We start from the raw sequence: 16,062 nt of genomic DNA, 5'->3' as shown, positions 1-16,062 counted from the left end.
GACGAGTGTAACCCCAATGTTTGCGTGGTAGAGTAATTATGGTGTATGCATATGTGGAGAAAGTGTTTGCCCAGCAATCGTCCACATAGTGTAACTGAGGTAGAATAGGGGAAACCAGCCAGCATTCACCAAAGCAGATGGAAAACTGCCTTAAAAACCATCCACAGGCTGGCCGACACACTGGACCTCGGCACTAATCCACCAGCACGCCTTCCTGCCCGGAAAGCAGTGCATTAGACTGCACAGCTCACCGGGTGGCCTCAAGAGCAAAACTTGTATAGAAATACAGAGTGCGTGCTCAAGAGTAGGCACGATAATGCTTCGTGAAAGTATACGCAAAAGTACTTGAGCAGAAGTGATGCTGGTGCAGAGCATCTGTTGCCACATGTATATTCCTGCACAGCAAAAGTTACTTTCTGTTTTATTGATGCAAATGAATGTGTTCCCCTGTACTATGCTACATTTATAAAGCATAAGTACATATCTTATTGATACAAATGGAACAACATGTGCTACCAATACGTTCCAAAACACCGCACATTAAAACAGAATTTTTCTGCACCTCATACTATTGCTCTACTGGTGACAGACAGGTAGGGTTAAGTGTCTTGAGAAACCCTTGAGCTAGGAACCATTTATATACCCTGCAGAAGGATGGTCCTGCTGTCACTATGCTACAGTACAGGGTGTCAAATTTGAATACTACCCACTTCCTACAGCTTAGGCAAATGGAGCAAATCAGTTGGTTCTTTCTGCATTAGATATGGTCTATGGTGTGCTTTAAGGGGTTCTGGAAGCACCAATTAGTTCACTGGCAGTTCCTGAGAAAACCTGAAAAAAGTGTTTTTCGCCATTTTCTCACGGTCAGCAGCAGATATCTAAATAACTAACAGCAGCAAATTCCTCAAACTTTAAACAGTGTATTGTCTATAGACATTTACCTCGATGTGCTATATTCTTGTTTTAAAAAATTTTTATACGTTATCGAGAAACATCCCAAAAACTTGATTTTTAGGTACTAAAACTAAGCTGCTGATTCCTAGACTGCTACGCGTAACAAATTGCCTTAATTTTTATGATATATTCCTTTGCCTTAATCTTTAAGGTTTCAAGTTACCCAATTGTCCACATAAAATAGGCACATAAAATTGGCCGTGAGGGAAAAATATTGTTTATCAAGTGAGGTAGTATGGAGAAATATGCTTGAAGTTTCTCTATTATCATCAGAAGAATTGGGCAAAGGGTTTTAGAGATTCCAGGAATTTCAACAGGTCAGCCACACCATGAGTCCATATGGCAAAGCTGTCATCAGTGTACCTAAATCAAACCAGGGGCTTCAGGCTTATGGATCCCAGGAAAGCCCCCTCCAAGCGACCTATGAAAAGGTTGGCATAGGAAGGATCCATCCTGGTTTCTACAGCCATACACCTGATCTACTTGTTCGTCTGCTCCTAAAATGTGATGTAGTTGTTGGAAATTATAAAGTTGATTAAGGTGATTAAGAAGGATGTTATCAGTTTGGAATGGGGTAGGCATTGACTGAGAATATGTTCAGCATCAGACAGACCATGTACATGGGGTATTTGTTATAGATGCAGATGGTGTCAGTGGTGACAAGCAAGGTGTGTAGTATTAGTGGGACGGGCATAGATTTCAGACAATTCAACTGGCAATATCACTCACTTTGCAACCCAATCCCAAAACCATGCCATCAGCATACCTGACATTCAACCTTGCCTTGAACGGTTCTGACCATGATCCCAACTTGATCCACCACCACTACTTCAAAATCAATCCTTACAAGTTTTCCAAGAATTCCTCACATCCAGCATTGCTGCACAAACCTTTCTTGGGTCCGTACAACATGACCCTAACCTATCCTCTGCAGAACTCTAGGCCCTATGTTCTCAGCAGACAAAGGATCTACCACTGAGGTACTTGACCAACCGTAGTACATTAGTGAAGGTCTATGCCAGCTGTCTGACACCTCTACATACAACATTCGCCATCAAGATCCCAATCCTGTGATTCAAACTAAACTGCAGTCCCTCATAAGAACCTCTACCCTTCACAAGGACTTACACCTCAGTTCATAGAACTTCTCACCCCACCCAAACCACACACCCCCCACCATTTATCTTCAACCTAAAATCCACAAACCTAGTTATCCTGGGCATTATATAGTTGCTGGCTTCAACGCACCCACTGAACGTATACTTAGTTGATCAACACCTGCCACTTATAGCACAAAGACTTTCCTCCTGCATCAAAGATACCAACCATTTCCTACAGAGTCTGAAATTTTGCCTGCCCCACTCCTACCACACACCTTGCTTGTTACCACTGATGCCATCTCCCTCTATACCAACAGTACCCATGTACGTGGTCTGTCTGCTGCTGAACATTTTCTCAGTCAAAGTACACCTGATTCCAAACCTATGACATCATTCTTGCTCACCTTTAGCAACTTTATTCCTTCCATCAATTACTTCACATTTGAGGGCCGTACATACAAACAGATCAGTTGTACAGCCATGGGAACGCCCCCCCCCCCCCTCCCCCATCTTTCTACACATGATTTTCTGTGAACAATGGATGAAAGCCAACAGGCAGTTTCCGTGCACATTTCTGGAAAGCACTCTGTTGACTGACTGTTGACAAAGGTCTAGGCATATAGGGTGGTCTCTCAAAGATGTGGCTTGCTTGATGACATTTTGATTAATAGGACCCATTACTCTGTCCTAGACAGTGAGTGTTTATCAGAGACAAAGTTAATGTTAAGAGTGCCCCTGGGAAATAAAGATGGACTACTACTATTACCCATGTAAATTTAATCTGTGACATAGAATGTGCAGCAAAGATAGCTTGCAGTAAACGCAAGTTAGTTAATACTAGTGGAGAAGGGAAACATTCATGTAATCCAGAATGAGATTTTCACTCTGCAGTGGAGTGTGCGCTGATATGAGACTTCCTGGCAGATTAAAACTGTGTGCCCGACCAAGACTCAAACTCGGGACCTTTGCCTTTCGCGGGCAAGTGCTCTATAACTGAGCTACCAAAGCACGACTCACGGCTGGTACTCACAGCTTTACTTCTGCCGGAATCCGTCTCCTACCTTCCAAACTTTACAGAAGCTCTCCTGCGAACCTTTCTTTCAGGAGTGCTAGTTCTGCAAGGTTCGCGAGAGAGCTTCTGTAAAGTTTGGAAGGTAGGAGACGGATTCCGGCAGAAGTAAAGCTGTGAGTACCGGCTGTGAGTCATGCTTTGGTAGTTCAGTTGGTGGAGCACTTGCCCGCGAAAGGCAAAGGTCCCGAGTTCGAGTCTCGGTCGGGCACACAGTTTTAATCTGCCAGGAAGTTTCAATCATGTAATGTTCAGAAACATTAGGATTAGTGATATGCTCCTTCACTCAGTCACATTGACTAAATATTTGGTGCCACATTAAGAAAAACATGAAATGAAATTAACTCAAAATGCCAGTTGTAGAGAAAGGTGAATGGGCCAGTTACAGTTTATTGAAAGAGTTTTTGTAAAATATAGTGTTCTTATACAGGATACTGCCTACACAGTGCTTGTGCAACCAATTTCTGAACACTACTGTTTGGGATCCCAGATTGGATTTAAGAAAAACGTTAAAGCAATTTTGAGGTGCATTTTTAGATTTGTTACCACCCAGTTCTATTGGTTCGAGAGGCTACCAAAATGTTCCATCGTGGGTGGAGATGAGAAACTTAGGATAGGAGATGATTGTGATTTTGTGGAAGAGGAAGTTTAGCAAAGTAGCATTTTCAACAGGCTGCAGAACAGTTCTAATGCCTTCAGTGTTCATTTCACTTCAGAACACTATAAGGAGATTAACGTTCATATTAAGGCACGAAGAAGTCTTTTTCCGACTTGCTACATTTATGAGTGGAATGTAAAACAGAATTGCAATTGTGACTTGAAATCGCGCATGATGTATGTGGCCATTGCGACTAACCCAATAAACATGTATAATGCTGATTGGTCACTAATATCAGATCTTGGGGGAGGAGGGGGGGGTCCACAGATATGTTGTATTGAATCCAAAGTCTCTATTACGTGTTTTGATCATGGCCCATTATCAGACAGTCTGTTAAAAAATGACCAACACAGTAAGACAAACCAAGTGACAGACAAACTTACAGAATACACACCATTGTACATAATAAGAAAGTTGCATAAGCACTAACATATAGCGCACAAGATTTCACAGAGAAACAGTCAAGTGTAATGGTTGAATATGAAAACGAAAGTGAACAAATCATGCTGACCAGAGTGAAGCAAACTAAAAGCCTACCAGACGGCAGGCCGAACTTAGCATTCCAAACAAAGTCAACTACAAAAGAAATTACAGAATGTAACAAGAAGGCTACAGTTAGCCATGTGTAACAAACAAATATCATAAAAAATCACAGTATTAATGGTAACAACCCATATTGTACAGTAAATTACCTTAAAATACATATTTATTAAATGGCAATAACAAATCATTTCATTAATTTATACAGACTACATGATTCAACCTTGACTGAAGAATACAAGGTATGGAGCAAAGAGGATATTTTACACAAAAAAAAATTATTTTTCTGCAAGTACAAGAATTCAAAATTATAGTCATATAATAAAACCATAGGAATAAATCATTAAAGCATTCATAAAAAAAACTGCTACACAACAGCATTTTGCACCCAGGACGGCATAGAAGCAGTCTTTGCACTCATTTTTAAGAATGGAAAACAAAATTATATTTCACACAATAATTGAAACTGATGAAAGTCATTTTTTTTAGTAAAGATTTGATAGTTTGTTCATAATTTTTAATTGGTGCCCTCATATTTTTGTGTTCACACTGATTTTATAAGCAAGGATGTCCCACTGTGTTTCAGTTATTGTGTGGAATATATTTTGGTTTTTCTGTCTTAAAAATGAGTGCAAGATGCTGTTGTGTAGCAGCTTTTGTACGAGTGGTTTTATGGTGTATTCCTATGGTTTTTTAAGTGACTTCAGTTTTGAATTCCTGTACTTGCAGAAAATAATTTTTTTTGTAAAATATCCTCTTCCCTCCATACCTTGTATCTTTCAATCGAGGTTAAATCATGTAGTCTGTATAAACTAATGAAATGATTTGTTATTGCCATTTAATAAATATGTATTTTAAGGTATTTTACTGTACAATATGGATTGTTTCCATTAATACTGTGTGTCCGCAGCTCGTGGTCATGCGGTAGCGTTCTCGCTTCCCACGCCCGGGTTCCCGGGCTTGATTCCCGGGGAAGTCAGGGATTTTCTCTGCCTCGTGATGACTGGGTGTTGTGTGATGTCCTTAGGTTAGTAATGTTTAAGTAGTTCTAAGTTCTAGGAGACTGATGACCATGGATGTTAAGTCCCATAGTGCTCAGAACCATTTGAACCATTAACACTGTGATTTTTTATGATATTTGTTTGTTACACATGGCTAACTATAGCCTTCTTGTTACATTCTGTAATTTCTTTTGTAGTTGACATTGTTTGGAATGCTGTCACGAACCCGCTCTACTGTTCAGGAAAAGTTATCTCCATAAGGACACCGTTACGGTGCGGCTAATGGCTGTGTAGTAATTTAGTAGAGCTGGCCATGATGTCTCCTTTGTTGATGCTGCTGAGTCTGCATTGTCCATGTGGCTTCTTGTTGTCTAGGCAATGATTCCTTTGCTGCTCTGGGTCCAAGAAAAGGTACGGGTTTTTAAATTATTACTGGACTATCCATGGTTTCTTTGTATCAAAAACACACATTTATTGTCAAAACTAGACACACAACTACACTCAACTGCGGCCAACACTCAAGTGCCGAAAACCCGTTGTAGACCAAAGATCACGGTCATAAGCTACAAAGAACATACAATTCCAATATTGATTATTGATCGCAACATCTAACTTAGTATTATCTTAAGCAAAAGCTTTTTTAACACAACTTTAGTGTATAATAAAATAAAATGATGTCTATTTGTCATTTCCATTACAATAGCCCCCCAAGAATTTTGTAAGTATGAAAATGCGAACAAAATTCTGACACCAGAATAATGGAACTGCCAAGAATGATTTTAAATAAATTAAAATTTTTAATAGTACTGTTTCCTTTTAATTATGCTAATACTGAAGTTGTTGTACTAAGTAGAGGAAAACATACAATTTTTAACCTTAGAGTAAATGAAATACAAAAGAAGATTCACAATTTTCACTTCGAAGAGTCCATAATGTTGTAGCACTTCACATGAAACCATTGAAAGACTGTAACTTTTAACTGCAGGCTTGTTTTATTTTCTTTTGTTGCCCACTTTTCGCACTACTCACAGTCTGTCCCACATTGTCCATCTGCACATAAGTGACTTCTGTTAAAAGGTCTGATTTCTGCTTGTCCTGCAGTGAGTCTGTTTCCAAAGCTTAGCTGTTTGTATCGCTTCATTGACTATAACGCCATGTTATCTAAAAATCACATACAGAGATCACCTTTTGGTTACAAAATGTTTATATGTAAGTACATGGTTAGGATACATAGTTAACTTTCTGGTAATGTTTATCTAGTGGGAGAAGTTTACAGTATCTGTCTGATTAATACTATACAGATATGAACTGGTCCAAAAAAAGATTCTTTAAATACTAATAACTTCAATAAACATGTAATATAAATGCATTAGCATATTGGGTGTAAAATATCTTATCACAAAGACATTACTCCAAGGATTAAAAAAAATTAAATTGTTTTCAAAAGAAAAGTTACAGGCAGTTTGTTACAAGGGTTTTTATTCACAGTAAAAGTGCAAAGGTAGAATCTTAGATGAAAGTTTTAGAATGGTATGAATCTATCAAAATAAAAAAATGTTACTGCCTATGCATTTGCAGTGGTTGAGAGAGAAATATACAGTAATTCATGTGGTTTACTGAAAATGATTGTCTCCTTGTAGAGTTGGACATTTCAAGCACTTAAGTGTGTGGTAATTAGAACTCTGCCTTTAAGAGTAAAAAATTTAAAAAAAACTTAATTGTTGCAAGACAGATTTAGTGCTGATTAGTGGCTTGCATTTTAAATGATGTCTTAACAAGTGTGGTGTGAGAATTACACAAATTATCAAAGATCAATCAAATTGCATAAACATACAGAAATATCAAGAACATGGCAAGCGTATTACACAGAAAATTCGTTGCAAACTCTTCATACAGTGAATACATATTAAACAAATAATAAACATTTTCAAGGGCACAAAACTGTATCAAAATTAGACAATTTTTTATATACAAAATTTCCAGTGAAAAACTTTTGTTGAGTCACCTTTTCACTTTCTCAGACTAGTATTATCCCTTTTGTTTATACAATTTCAATGAAACAATATTCCTTAGCCTGAGAACTTTCCTGGATTTAGGATACACCAACCGGTATGCATCTACAATCTCAAATGGACCCATGTATATATCAAAGAATTTCTTTATTTCAGAAGTTAGAATTATTGATTTCTCATGTGATTTTACTAAAATATAATCTCCTACTTTAAACTTGGTTGCTTTGATCTTGCCATCATGTCGTCTCTTTCTAATTTCCCCGTTTTATCATTGTTTCTTTGACTATGGCTTCACGTTCATGCATAGTCATCATTGTGCATGGTGGAAATTCTACGAGTTCAGTGATAATGTTGTCTGGTTTTAGATGAAACATAATTTCATAAGGTGAAAATCCTGTGGAAGTGTGCTGCAAGCTGTTCATAACATCTCCAAAGTCTCGTACATGGTCGTACCATGTAGGATGTTTATGACTGCAATATGTACGACATATACGCCCAATCTCACGCATATACCTCTTAGCTGGGTTTGACGATGGATTATATACATATATTTGAACATGTTTGATTCCCAATTGATCAATGAAGGCTTTCCAAACTTTTGACAAAAACTGAGAACCGTTATCTGACAAGATTGCTTTTGGTTTCCCAACATTTAAGAAATAGTCTTTTTCAACTTTTGTAACTATCTCTTTACCTGTGGCTTTTCTGACAGGATACAACTTGATTAGTTTAGAAAATACATCCACCATGACAAAAATGTAGCAGTGGCCACTCCTACTCCTTGGGAACGGCCCATAGAAATCAACAGCGACTAAGTCTAGAGGTTGTGCAGGAATAATGTTTTGCATTTCACCTTGACATTTTCTGTTCCTTACTTTGACTTGTTGGCACTTATCACAAGTTGACAATTCTTTTCTAACTTTCTTGGCCATATTGTAGAAGTATATGTTTTCTTGTAATTTCTGCATACACTTCTGTATGCCACAATGACCATAGGTCTCATGAGTATATCTAATTAACCTCTTAGCTTCCTACTCAGGCCAGCATAGTTTCCAATTGTCCGTGTCTTCGTCAGTTCTCCTAAACAGAGTACCTTTAAACACCTTATAGTACTTGTCTAATTTTTCATAGTTCTTTTTCCCTAAACAGCTCTTTACTAATTTCCAATTTGCATCACGGTTCTGGCTCCTCCTGATTTTATCACACAGTGATCTAACAACTTTTTCATCTGTGATCCCTTTAATATACCTCATTTTAAACTGTTTTTCTTCATTCTGATCAAAAATTTCTGTTTCCCCTCCTAATGTTAGCCTTGATAGAGCATCTGCAACTATGTTGTCAGTGCCTATAATATACTTAATTTCAAAGTTGAATTGTTGTAAATACAGTGCCTATCTTGTAAGCCTATCATGATAGAGCTTGCATTCCTGTATATAGTGTAAGGCTTTATGATCAGAGTACACTATTACCTTATGTCCAAGTAAATAGGTCCTGAATTTTGAAAATGACCACTGTATGGCTAATAGCTCTTTTTCTGTTACTGTGTAGTTCTTTTCATGCTTCAGTAACATTCTGCTTGCAAATGCAATTGTAGCATGAACTGTCTCCCCATTGACTACTTTTACTTGAAATAATTCAACACCTAGCCCATAATCACTGCTGTCAGTATGTAAACAGAAAGGTAAATTGAAATCTGGTCTGTGTAACAGGTTCTGGTTATTCAGTTCCCTTTTTATTATGTCGAAAGCCTCTTGACAATCTTTACTCCATATCCAAACAGTGTCCTCCTTTAACAAGTTACTTAGACAGTGTGTGTTTAAGCTTTGTTTACTTACAAATTTTCTGTAGAAGCCACATAGCCCATAAAATGATTTCAGTTGTTTTCTGTTACTGGCTATAGGAAATTCTGCAATAACTTTAATTTTGTATGAATCAGCCAAAATTCCTTTTTCTGTTATGACATGTCCCAAAAATTTTAACTCAGGTACTGCAAATTTGCACTTTTCTAGTTTTAGTGTCATTCCCCCGCTTCTAAATTTCTCACACGCCTGTCTTAAAAGCACAACATGCTCATTCCAATCTTGTCCAGTTACTAAAATGTCATCTACATAAATCACTAATTTGGATACAAGTTCCTGCCCAAGCACATGGTCTAAAGCTCTAATGAATTCTGCGACCGATGAGTTCAAGCCAAACGGGACTACACAATACTAATAGCAACGACCATTGTACAGAAAAGCGGTGTATTTCCTAGATTTGGGTGCCAAGGGTACTTGGTGAAAGCCTGAGGTTAAATCTAGACTTGACAATAATTTTATGTCCTTGAACTTGTGCAACAGCTCATCAATGTTTTCAGGGTGGTCTGTTTCCCTGTATAAGATCTTGTTTAAAGGCCTGGAGTCAAGAACTATTCTCACTCCTCCATCCCTCTTTGACACAACTACCAGCGGGTTATTATAAGCACTGATACTCCTTTCAATAATGCCACACACTTCCATCTTATGTAATTCTTCCTCAACTGCTGTACGTTTTGCTATGGGCACACCACATGGTTTTATGAAAAATGGGTCATGTGGTCTTACTTGCAAAGTACATTCGTAACCCCTAACTTTCCCTGGAATGTTGCTAAAGACATCACTGTATTCCCATAACAAAGACTCTAGTTCCTGTTTTTGCTCATTGTTTAGACCGCTAGCTTCAGAAATCTTTGTGCTTACCAGTGTGTTGAAATCTACTTCACTTAAATCCAGCTCTGTTATGTGTTTGTCAACATATCTTTTCTCCTTTACAAGATTTATAGTGTTAAATTTATCATTACACAACACTGTATTTGATCTGACAAACTCGGTGGAGATACACCCCCCATTTGGTGTTGTTATGATAAGTTTTTGTCCTCCCCAGTCAAATCTTGCATCTACACTCCGAATCCATGACATCCCAAGAATACAGTCCTCACTGAGGCCTGGTATAATTAGGCATCCATGTGTAAATGTGACTCCCTCAATTATAAAAGATAATAAAGTTTGTCTTTTGGCAGTTTTACTATGTTTTCCTGTAGCCCCTCTTATTTTCACTCCAATGCCTGGCATTTCGATGTAATCTTTCTCACATTTCAGCTTTTTGCTTAGAATTTCAGATATTCCTGACACCTGACTCCCTGTGTCTATAAGGCACTTGCCTTCCCAGGTACCAACTTTTGCTCTAATGAATGGACTACCTATGTCATCACCTTTTTGAGGCTGAACGTATTCATACAATAAATCATTTAGAATTTCACTGAAACAATGACTTTCTGACTTACAAGTACCTATATTACTGTCACCTTTATTATCTACGCTCATAACATTAACACACACATCATTAGCACTGTCACTTGCATTGATAATTTCATTAATCCAAATATTTTCACCCATATAACATTGTTCACCACTAAGGTATTTATCCTTCAGTTGTTCAACAATAATATGTTTAGTGTTTTTCCACCAATCAGGATATAAAATTTGAGACATATTAAGAATCATTTTTCTAAAATTGCTATCATTTTTAATTGCATCACTATTTAGCCACATATTATAAAGAAATAATTCACCTTTGTTCATTGCAAATGGTAGCCCACTTGCACAGTCAGTTTTACTGTTCAGGGAATCTTTATCAACTGCCCAGGTTCCTTCGTAAGATGTTGGATTACAGAGCCTATTGGTTGTGACACTGGCGTTAACACTACTTAAACTGTTAATAACATCCTTGGGTACATCTACAACATGCATATCAGTTTCTCCCACAACACCTAATGCCTCCATTTCCTCTTTCAAACAAACAAAATATTTTTCACCATCATCAATGTATCATTAAATCTTCATTTTCCCAAATACTACAATCATCAACCTCTCTCTCCCGAAAACTTAAAATGTTGCTTTCACAACCAAGTGTTTTTAATTCTTTGCTCGTTAAATCAGTGTCAACCATTTGTTCACCTGGTTCCTTCATCAGTGCATAATAAACCTAAATCATTTAAACCGTTCAACTGCTGCTCCTCTGACAAACTACAAGCTTCTGCCCATTCATAAAATTCAACTAAGTCAATTATTTTCTCTGGCTCTTTATTACAACCAATGTGTTCATTCTTAACAGGTACTGTGTTTAGAGGGTAGTACACATTCATAAGATAACTACTCATTACTTGAGACGTATCTCTTGGTGCAACGTAGTCACTGTTATTGGTCCATCTATTATCTATGCTTTTCGCCCCTACCTTGTGGACCGACAATGGAGTGCATGCTAGTTTTTTACTTCATGACTTCCCATAGCATTTTGACTCCTGGTGTCACTATGTTCACGCCAATTCCTGTTTTCAGACTCCCTGTAATTACTTCTGTTCCAATTGTTCCCATATTGTCCTCTTGAATGGAAATTATAGTTTTCCCTTGAATGGAAATTATTATTAATATTGTGACTATTTTGTTCCCTATGATGAAAACTATGGTTGTTGGGCCTATTGTTTTCCCTCCTGTTAAAATTAGTGTTTCTCCAACCATAAGCCCCACCTCTTTGTGTGTGATTGAAATAGTTTTTTGGTTTCCCCACTTTGTCTGTAATCCTATCAAGTTTGTCCACATAGTTTAGAAATTGCTCAGTGTTGTCATCTCGTCCATACACTAGGTCCCATTGCACATCTGTTGGCAACCTTCTCTTTAAAGCATCTGTCTGTGTGAGCTCATCAAAAGGTTTACTCTAATGTACAAGTTTCTTCTGCTGATTCTTACAAATCTGTTTCATAGTCCACTGTGTTTCTCTGTAATTTGGTCCATTCAGTAACTCGCTCTTTATCCTGGCTTGTTCAGTTTCAGACCAGAACCGTGTTAAGAACTCAATTTCAAATTCGGCATAAGACATGTCCATAGAAAAATTTTGATTGCTCCATGACAAAGATTCCCCCTCCAAAAATTTTTTAACGAACTTAATTTTGAAACTTTCACTCATATTGGGCAAAACATTGTCTCTTCAATTCTGCAGAAAGTCAACAGATGCAAACTACACTCATTAGAAAAGTTTTTAACTGGAATATTGGATAATAAGGTACATGTGTTCATTGAAAAATTTTTGTTAGCTACACCATTGCTAAATATTTCAAACTTCTGGTTTAACTCTGATACTGCACTTTTTAATTCATTAACGTCTGTCTTAGTTTCAATCTCGTGGAGTTTTACTGTGTTACTGACTGTTTCCACTTTATCATTCACAACATTTAGTTTCGAATCTACTCTACTTTCAAGATCTACTGCCATAGCTTTTACATTCACACAAACTGTATCTATTTGACTATTAACATTAACAAAACACTTTGCATTTTTCTATCTGTCTGTGACCAGTTCATTTTTTACAGACTGAATTTTGTTATTCAGACTAGATTTTACATCTCCCACTTTAGATTCTACCGCCAAAATCTTCTGCTAAGTTTCTTGTCTATCTTTTATATATCGTTGCGAAGTTTATTACCCCAAAGTAAGACATTATCAAATTTTTTGTTCATAGCTCCTTCCAGACGCGACACTTTCTGATTTATAACCCGAAACTGTCCGCAACCGTCCGATTCATGTTTTGCAATTGTTCTTCATTAGCTTGTAAGCAGCCTGCAACAGTCTGATTTAAAGCTAACGATTGTTCCATCATTTGTAACAGTGATTTAATGTCTGACGTCTCACGTTCTGATGAATTAAGACTCTGATCCGCTTCTTTGACTGACTCATCTTCTGTTTTTATCGGCATGTCTACATCCGCAAAGACTAACAAATTTTCACAATCCTGCTCGGATTCAGCACCACTTTCCTCTTTCACAGTGGTCATTTTCGTGAAATTTCACACACAAAATAATAAAAGGAATAAACAGCACTACACAGATGTACTTATCTTTTCAGCCTGGGTCCTCACTCGTGTAGTCAGTCCACTTTACTGTTTCGTTTCGTCTCCCTTGACTTCCATGTATAGCACTTCTTCGTACCACGTGGTCATTAGACTGCAAAACAGATTTCGTCAATCCAGTACATATAAATGTCTTAATCCCAGAAAAGAGCCTCCAGTTGTCACGAACCCACTCTACTGTTTAGGAAAAGTTATCTCCATAAGGACACCATTATGGTGTGGCTAATGGCTGTATAGTACTTTAGTAGAGCTGGCCATGATGTCTCCTTTGTTGATGGTGCTGAGTCTGCGTTGTCCATGTGGCTTCTTGTTGTCTAGGCGATGATTCCTTTGCTGCTCTGGGTCCGAGAAAAGGTGCGGGTTTTTTAATTATTACTGGACTATCGAAATCATGACGCAGTATTCCATGGTTTCTTTGTATCAAAAACACACATTTATTGTCAAAGCTAGACACACAACTACACTCAACCGCAACCAACACTCAAGTGCCAAAAACCCGTTGTAGACCAAAGATCACAGTCATAAGCTACAGAGAACATACAATTCCAATATCGATTATTGATCGCAACACCCAACTTAGTATTATCTTAAGCAAAAGCTTTTTTAACACAACTTTAGTGTATAATAAAATAAAATTATGTCTATTTGTCAGTTCCATTACAATGCTAAGCTTGGCGTGCCGTCTGGTGGGCTTTTAGTTCACTTCACTCTGGTCAGCATGATTGTTCACTTTAGTTTTCATATTCAACCATTGCACTTGACTGTTTCTCTGTGAAATCTTGTGCACTATATGTCAGTGCTTATGCAACCTTCTTATTATGTACACTGGTGTGAATTCTGTAAATTTGTCTATCACTTGTTTTGCTTTACTGTTTTGGTCATAAAGTATTTTTGTGCTCACAATGCTTTTCAACACATTGTCTGATAATGGACCAAGCTCGAAACACGTAATAGAGAGTTTGGATTCAATACAACATATCTATGTAACACCCAAGATCTGTTGTTAGTGACCTGTCAGCATTGTATATGTTTACTCTACAAAAGAAAATTTCTAGCAATGGCGCAAAGAACGCCTTGTCATGAGCTGTAAAGTGGCTTGCAGAGTATGTATGTAGATGTAGATAATCTAATCCGAGTGAAAGATTCAAAAGTTTTCCTTTTCCCCCACCTTTAGCTCGTTGCATAGATAATGTGTTTCTCTATGGTTTTCCATTATTTTAATCATCTTAGCTTGTAATAAGTTAGAAAAGATATTATATTCTACGTTAATCAGTATTTCAATTTTTTATTTTTATTTTTTATATATAACACTACAGCAGCTCTTACTGACAAAGTGTTATATTAGTCTGTTCTCATCTCTTTTTCTTAGTGTGAGAATATACATTTGATAAAAGAGCGTGATGATATAAAATTGTTTCTTCATTGCAGTGGAAACTCCAGAAATGAATAACAACAATATTATGTAAACGATAGAGTGCTGCTCACAATATGGAGATGTTTGAGTCACAGACCAGCACAATGAAAAGACTGCTATACATTTTAGCTTACATAACACAGTCCTGTGTTTGTGAGTTGTGTTCATGTGAAAATGTGTGTGTTTTCTACTTCCATAATATTTTTCTTAACGTCGAGGAAGACACTGAAAAAAAAATCCAAAAATTAACTATGAACTTTCAGACTTAATATGCATTTACTCACGTAATTCATTTTTAACTGCTCTTGGAACTGTTTTCATTGGAGAAAAAAACTATTATTAATGTAAATTGTTTATTTTATTAACACTATCTTGATCACATTTATCTTTACTTTGTGGAAGTACAATTATCTTGTTACATTCTCAAAAGTTCACAAAATATTGCAGAAATTTTCTTTCCTGCATTGACGGAAATATAAACAAATTTACTGGATTTGCATGGGGATTCGCATGGGCACTTACATGCCAGTTTGCACTCAGTGTCAGTTTACTATATATACTTTTGTGTATGCTGTAACATAGATTTGCTTTGATTACTCTTCCCTAGGGGCTAATAACACAGTGAGTAAACACCTGAAATAACTTTTTGCATTTGTTATAATCAATAGGAATGTTTAACTCCATCTTACTGCAGAATTCCACACACAAACTGGCAAATTTTTAAGCAGAGGATGTAGGTTTTATGTGTCTTAGTATTTAATTCTTCTTTTAAATCACTGCTGAGGTTTCTTTATTCCTTGTATCACATGAACATTTTATAATCCAGGCACTGTCACACATTTAAAAAAGAACAAACACATTTACATTTTTTTAACATACTTTTTTGTTTTGCAGGCAAAATACAAAGACCCACAGACAAAGTTGCTGTATGCCAATGCAGAAGAGTTTTCAACTATACGCAGTTTACCAATGGACATAACAGCAGGATACCTTTCATTACGCAGAGCAAATAATCCAATGGGATAGAAACATTGGACTCAAGCATCAAAATAAAAGCTCTAGTTTAATGAAGTTTTCTTTTAAAAATGTATAATTTTTATATTAAAATCTGAAAAACTGGTTAGTGTTTCTTTCTCTGTTTCCCTTTTTAATGTCAGAATATACCATTTAATATCAATACGCGTATTGTTAGTGAAAGTTGGGATGCATACTAGTAGTATTTGTGTTCAAGAGGAACCTTAACTTATATTGAACAGTAACAACTGGAGCAAGCAATTTTCTTCATACTGTGGAATTATGGAGATAGTGTGGACATTTATTGGAGCACATAGCCTTTGTTGGGGAACAATTGGAGAATGAATTTTAAACATCAAACACAGGCAACCTATATCACAG

The 16,062-nt window shown here is 36.9% G+C and overlaps 1 protein-coding gene across 3 annotated transcripts in view; it reads left to right on the top strand.

Annotated features, from left to right (window-relative positions):
* LOC126272595 (INO80 complex subunit C) overlaps positions 1-15,786 on the top strand; it is an 81,210-nt gene extending 65,424 nt beyond the window's left edge. For 2 of the 3 annotated variants that reach the window (XM_049975531.1, XM_049975532.1), the window contains exon 5: positions 15,562-15,786. In XM_049975531.1, coding sequence (XP_049831488.1) covers positions 15,562-15,693 — 132 coding nt within the window. In that variant the 3' untranslated portion in view covers positions 15,694-15,786. Of the gene's footprint in view, positions 1-5,519; positions 5,734-15,561 lie in introns of all 3 variants that reach the window. The other variant, XR_007549245.1, reaches the window with a different exon arrangement.
* The last annotated feature ends 276 nt before the right edge of the window (positions 15,787-16,062 follow it).

The sequence above is a fragment of the Schistocerca gregaria genome, chromosome 5, assembly GCF_023897955.1.
Source record: "Schistocerca gregaria isolate iqSchGreg1 chromosome 5, iqSchGreg1.2, whole genome shotgun sequence".
Taxonomy (NCBI): Eukaryota; Metazoa; Arthropoda; class Insecta; order Orthoptera; family Acrididae; genus Schistocerca; species Schistocerca gregaria.
The sequence above is the reverse complement of the archived record's forward strand: the minus strand, read 5'-3'. Positions and strand labels throughout refer to the sequence as shown.